Genomic DNA, 6,975 nt, shown 5'->3' on the forward strand with positions numbered 1-6,975 from the left:
GTCAGGACCCGTCCCCCCACACGTAGGCGGAGGGAGGCTACCCTCTCGTTCACCGGGGTAAACCCCAACATACAGGCACCAAGATGGGGGGCAACAAGTATGCCCACTCCTGCTCGGCGCCTCTCACCGGGTTAGGGTTAAGGTAAGTTCTGCATTTCTTAATCCTAATTATTTTGAATCCTAGTTAAATGTGTTCATCTCAAAGAAGGTGGGAATATTTTTGAAAAACCATTCTGTCCAAACACATCAACTGAAGTCTGTTTTAGTACTGGATGGCATGCCCAAACGTAACATGGTACAACGTGCCAATATTATGTTGCCAGAATAAAGCTTCGCCAGCAAAACAACCACAACTCTGTAAAATCCAGGTTTTCTGTGAATGTTCTGAAATGGGAGCCTCACAGCAGAAGGACAATTTTCTAAAATAGAAAGGAAGGCTGGAGCTTTATTGTGCAGACAAAGGCAGACTGATGTTTCAACGCTACCATGACATCAGAGTCTTCATCACAGGACTGATGAAGACAGACATGCTGAAATGCCAGACTGCTTTTGTTTGCACAATAAAACCTAAAGCATTGCTTCAGTTGTCCTTTTCTATTTTAGAACTACAAACCCTTTTGAAGTGTTTAAAACCATACAGAAAGAGTGACATTTTGCACACACATCAGGTTTGTGTCTGTAATACACACACATATGAAAACTGTGTCAACAACATGTGATCATTTAATGTAGGACTAAAAGAGAAGACTGTTGTCGTCACCGAACGGAGCCACGAGGCTGCTGTGGAACCAGAAGCAACACCAGAAGGTAGCACACGTGTCGACATACTGTAGAAGCTTCTCTCCTTTTCAAAGCAGACAGGAAAACATGTTTGCAGCAGAAACAGAATGGCACTTCCTTGAGGTTTGTGATGTTCTGAGGATTCTGTAAATAAATTTCAAAACTAATAAAAATAAAATAGTCTTTAGTTCACAAAATCAAGTTTTTGACATCTTTTTAAAAGGGTCTGGAGGAATAGCTTTTCAGGATTTTTGAACGTCTTTAAACATTTTTATTTTCTTCACATTTTGGCACCTTTTTACACTCATTTTCAGTCCAGTTCCTGAGAAATGTGTTTGAGTCAGTCACTTAACTCTGACATTTAGATGCTTCCAAAATCAATGAATGAACCAGTGGTGAATCTACACACAAGAAACCAACTGTAAGTTGTATCTTTAACCTGTTTAAGACACACTTTGACAGACCAAACTACTTTACACCAGTAAAAGGATTTCTAAAGATCTAAAAGTCTCAGCATGTGCACAGTATTTTCTGAGAAAACCTGAAGAAACCAGTTACATGAAAGCATCAACGTATATTATACCTGGAGGTAGGACCAGAAGCCACAAAAGACCCCATAATGGCTGGCTGCAACACAATGCTAAGTCCCACACCTTCGTGTAAATTATTGGGACACTTTCCTGTCTAATAAATTAAAAAATCCTCAGATAATTTCTTTTACATGTTGATTTTCTTTTGTTCATGTAGTTCTACTATGCTGGCTAAATATCAAAGATAAAAGTAGTTGTGTCAAGAATATTGTTGAAATACCAAGATTAAAATCATAATGTTAGGAATTAGGTCAAAAATAAATATTGAAATGTCTAGAATAAAGCTATGATGTTGAGATTAAAGTCATAATGTCAAGAAAAGTTGTACTGTCAAGAATAACATTTTAATGTCAAGATTTATCATAATGATAAAATTAAAGTCACAATGTTGAGGATATTGTCAAAATGTCAAGGATAAAGTCAGTGTTGAAATTAAATCCTAATGCCAAGAGTAGAACAATTGTTGTATAGTTAAAAATAAAGCTGAAATGTCAAGATTAAAGTGATAACGTTGAGATTAATACCGTAAAACTGAGAAGAGTTAAACTGAGATTATTGTCAAAATGTTGAGATTTGAGTTGTAATGTTGAGAATAAAGTTGTATCAGAGCATCAATCCATCACAGTAAGAGTGTCGACCATACACATGTGATGTCTTCAAAATACTCTGAAAACATCTGAACTTTATAAAACTAGCTGACATCATTATTGTTCTATGTTAAACCTCATCCTGCAGCCTAAGCCACTAAAAATGATTCATAGGTTGTCTGCAGCTCCAGGCAGAAGTTCCTTTCCATTAAAACCTCTTCCAAATTATAAAGTCATAACAAATCATCTAACTATTGTAGGTCTTTGCACTAATTATGGTTTGGTTTTAAACTCCTTATTTTATCTTAAAATAATACCTTTTATTTCTGCCATTTTGGCTTTTTTCTGTAAAAATATTTTGACTTTATGCTCAGTATCTTGTCTTTAGTCTTAAAACTCTGGAAAACAAAATAATAATAATTTAGGTGCCCTTAATTAGCTGTAGTCCATCAGCTATTTATTCACTCGTTACATTTTCTTTTATAACATGACCTTTTGTCTTTAGCTATCGTCGAGCCTGACCCTGAGCCTGTGGACAATGTGATTGAGGACACTGCAGCACAATCACCAGGTGTGTAGTTATTTTTGGTGACATATCACCAGAAGAAAACTGATTCTGTAAGTGAAAACGAACATTTATTTCTTTATAATTGGAGTTTAGAGGTTTCGGATACAGAACATCCGTCCATCAATCCATTTTCTTGACTCACTTTTGCTTTTCCGGGTCGTGGAAGACTGGTGTCTGTCTCCAGCAGCCATTTTGTGAGACAATCGGGGGACACCTTGGACAGGTCACAAGTCCATCTCAGGGACACATAGAGACAAATGGGACAAACAACCATTCACGCTCTCATTCATACCTAGGGACAATTTAGAGTTACCAATTGACCCAACATGCATGTCAGTGGAAGGAAACCTGTAGAAACCCCACACATGCTCAGGGAGAAGAAAACTCCACACAAAAACACCCCCGGTGGGACGTGAACCTGCGAGGCAACAGTGCTAATCACAGCTTATAAGTCAAATGAAAATTATTGTGCAGTATTAGTGAAAAATATTAAATCTGGTTAATGTTCTATTCATAAGGCATCTGTAATGATTTTACATATAGTGGAGTTAGTATAAATGAAACCTGAAAAACTTGTTGTAATGAACATAAAGGGTGAGATGCGGATGCCAGAGATGTAAAAGAGTAGTGACCTGTCCTGGGTGTACCCCCCCTTTTCTTTGCTGATTTCTGAAAATCCCCACAACCCTGAACAGGACCAAGTGAATATAGAAAATAGATAAATGGATGGATTTGATTTTCAGACTTGTACACTTCCATCTGAATTGAAACAGTGAGGCCAGTTTCTTTCATTTTACTGTTAGCATAATCAATGTAATAAGACACACCTGGGCAACACAAACACACCTGAGTGAAGTTGGCCCCCACACCCTCTTCAAATCAGACGAAACTGGGGTCAAACGTTTGTGCTGCTTTGGCTTTGAAGATATTAATGAAAGGTTAAAGGTCAAAAGGTCAATCAGCCCCCCTACTTTTATAAAACCAAAGAAAATAGGTGTCGATGAACTCAGCTATGTTTGTGCTGGTTTGTGCAGCAAAAATGTTTGTTTGTGCCGCTATCATTTTAAAGATATAAATAGAAAAGTTTCCAGGGGTCATCAAAGGTCAATGAACATCTGTTCATGTTGGAACTGTGAATTTATTTCAAATTTTATGTGCTAAATATTATCATAAATAATTTATTTATAGCCTGGAAAAAATTCTTTTGGAAGTAGATCTTATTTAGAAAGCACATGTTTGGTTCTACTCTTATTTTTTGTATTTCAAAAGTACAGTTTGTCTAATAGCACCCTCTAGTGATCAGAAGCTAAGATACAGGTCACCGAGTTTGTTTTGGGAGGTGTTGTACCAACCTGTTCATTCTAAATAAGATCTAGTTCCAAAAGAATTTCTTCCAGGCTATAAATAAATTATTTATGATAATATTTAGCACATAAAATTTGAAATAAATTCACAGTTCCAACATGAACAGATGTTCATTGACCTTTGATGACCCCTGGAAACTTTTCTATTTATATCTTTAAAATGATAGCGGCACAAACGAACATTTTTGCTGCACAAACCAGCACAAACGTAGCTGAGTTGTTTTGACACCAATTTCGTCTGATTTGAAGAAGGTGGGGGGCCAACTTCACTCAGGTCAAAAACACCTGTCAGTCACATGGTCCTTTTGCTCACCTAAACATTTGGTGTTCCATTACAAATAATGCTTTTTGTTTCCAGGTGTAAACACTTGGAAATAAAAGCTTAAATGTTGCTCTCTCTCCATATGGCTTCCATAGAGGGAAGTGTATGTCCTTGTATTTATTTATAATAAAAGGAAAACAGTTAGTACAGCTCTCTGCTTCTCTGCTCCAGAGATTCAACCTGAAGTCGCTGCTGAGCACGAGGTGTTGGCATCTGAGCCTGAGCCAGAACCAGAGCCAGAACCAGAGACAGAACCAGAGCCAGAACCAGAACCAGAACCAGAACCAGAGCCAGAGCCTGTGGAGAATACGGAGGTTCGTACAGATCGGGGTTTTCATAATTTAATTCTCAGCAGATCTAATTTCAGTTCTGAGCTGTCACTTTGGGATGTTCTGGATTCAGAGATGCACCAGTACCACATCTTTGCAAACCAAGTAAAAGTACTTACATTTGAATAACTGCTGATACAGAGTACTGATACAAGTAATAATCAGTGATGTGTAGCCAGGGGAGGCATAGTGAGATATTTAAAAAAAGAAGGAATAAATATACATAATAGTTAAAAAGTAAATATTAAAATTTGTTTCATATATAATTTGTGTTACAAAAACAATTTTTGTGGAATTTGTTGCAAATAATGTTTATAGACACATGTATAATGTTGCATTTTCTACATAAGTGCTAATATATTGGACATGTCTTTCTACATTTTTCATTTTGTTGACCTGACATGAAACCACATTTGAAAGACCCAGAAGTTGGGCGTGCAGTAACCTGATTCGTCTGCAGGGGGCGCCTTTGAACTCACAACCTGATTCTCCTGCTGTTTTCCTGTGTGTTATTTAACCACAATTATCAAGAAGAATTAGATGGATCAAGATGGAAAGTAGATATTTTTGAAGTTTCATTTTTTCCCTCCAAATTGGACTTTTAATCAAAAACATGAAGTAATTTGCATCAAACTAAGAAGCATTCAGTTTTTGTTTTCACACCCAAACTTCTGAGGGAGGTAATTCCTGACCAGTAGAGGTCACACACCTTTTTGATTACCTCACATAAAAAGAATTATTAGAGCTTTGAAATGAATATATTATGCTTAAGACACAGTCAGACTCATGTAGAGCAGCCTCGCTCTCTTCCAACTGAAAAGGCTTTAAGCTGCACACTAAAACGAAAAACTAAACTTAATGTAGACTTTTATAAAGTGCCCTGAAAAATTTGTTAAAGTAATTGCATTGAAATTTTTCGGTATTAATTAATAACATATTTATGATTATGTTTGGTATATTTAAGAGTATATTTGGCCTATGCATCTTAAAGATTATAGGAATCACAAGTTAACCTGCAGTCTGAGAGTGAAGTGCTCTGTTAGGAAAATATTTAAATATAAATGTGTATTATTAAGACATAAACAATATACCGTATTTTCCGGACTATAAGGTGCACTTAAAAGCCTTTAGTTCTCTCAGAAAACGACAGTGCGTCTTATAATCCGGAGCGCCTTATATGTGAGAAGTCGTAATGTTTTAGTAAAACTTTGGTAAACTACAAAGCTGCTCTGCTATCAGCATTAAGGCTCAGTTATAGTCGCACAGGGCTCCATGCACGGTGCGTGGACCTGAGCGAGCGGTGTGGGCGTTTATACTTGATGCTTACGTCGGTGCAGTATTCTTCTGTGAGTTTTGAACCGTTTGATTATCTGTGATCTCTCATAGAGGGATCATATAAATGCTGATACAGGCAAACCAGCTCCACTAGAGCACCAAAATCCTCCATTTTGAATGCAGCGCGGCACGTACAGTCTGCGCAAAGTTACCAAAACTGGGAGGTGCAGACAATGTTCGGTGTGCTTTATACATGACACAAATTTGAAAATGGACCATTCATTGACAGTGTGTCTTATAATCCAGTGTGTAAAATACGGTATTTAACTTAAAGGAATAGTTCTTCATCTAGCTTTGAGTTGAGAATTTCCACAAAAAATTGGACGAAATATTTAATAGAATGTTGAAACACATAGTTGACATGTGGTTGGTGTCTGACACATTAGGTAACAGAGGAGGATCCAGAGGTTCTGGAGGAGGAGTTTCCTGCAGAAGAAGAGGGGCTTCCTGTTGGTGGGGAGGTGGCTGAGGAGGAGGTATGTTGTTCATTTTGTTGCAGTGATTTCATGAACAAAGTGTTTTAGCAAGGAGAATTTGTTTTCTGCAGGTGATTTCTTTTTTTTTTTTACCCTAATGCCGGATTTCAAAATAAGATGAACACAAAATCAGCTTAATGTTTTGCAGTTTGGAATTTTCCTCATTTACAAACAGCTCAACTATTTCTGTCTCATCAGCTCCCATTTACAGAAGGTTTTATGTTTGTAATACACCTTTAAATAAAATTTAAATTATAACCCCAACTCCATTTCATATTGGAATATAGTAAACATATGAAATGTTTCCACTTGAAAAATGTACCATTTTGGGGAAACAATAAGGTAATTTTGAACACGTTGTTCAGGTCCATGTTTCCCTCTGTGAAGCCTCTCCTCTTCTTTTAACAACAGTCTGTAAACATCCAGGAAGTGAGGAGAGCAGCTGCTGCAGGTTTAGGAGGGAATGTTGTCTCATTTATGTCTGATGGAGGACTCTTGCTGTTTAACCCTCTGGGGTCTAGGGTGAAACTGGACGTTTTTTGGACTATTTTAAATTTGCTTTATATTTCACCCTAAAAGTGGTTTAACCTGCCATGTTTGGAGTCATTTTTTTCAGCACAACCT

General features: G+C 37.1%; 1 protein-coding gene across 6 annotated transcripts in view; it reads left to right on the plus strand.

Annotated features, from left to right (window-relative positions):
* Positions 1–6,975, plus strand: part of asph (aspartate beta-hydroxylase) — a 54,435-nt gene that overhangs the window by 35,748 nt on the left and 11,712 nt on the right. For all 6 annotated transcript variants that reach the window (XM_037981866.1, XM_037981864.1, XM_037981865.1 and 3 more), the window contains 4 exons: positions 733–807; positions 2,463–2,528; positions 4,383–4,525; positions 6,262–6,351. In XM_037981866.1, coding sequence (XP_037837794.1) covers positions 733–807; positions 2,463–2,528; positions 4,383–4,525; positions 6,262–6,351 — 374 coding nt within the window. The remainder of the gene's footprint in view (positions 1–732; positions 808–2,462; positions 2,529–4,382; positions 4,526–6,261; positions 6,352–6,975) is intronic.

Source organism: Kryptolebias marmoratus, linkage group LG20, assembly GCF_001649575.2.
Source record: "Kryptolebias marmoratus isolate JLee-2015 linkage group LG20, ASM164957v2, whole genome shotgun sequence".
In the NCBI taxonomy this organism is placed as follows: domain Eukaryota; kingdom Metazoa; phylum Chordata; class Actinopteri; order Cyprinodontiformes; family Rivulidae; genus Kryptolebias; species Kryptolebias marmoratus.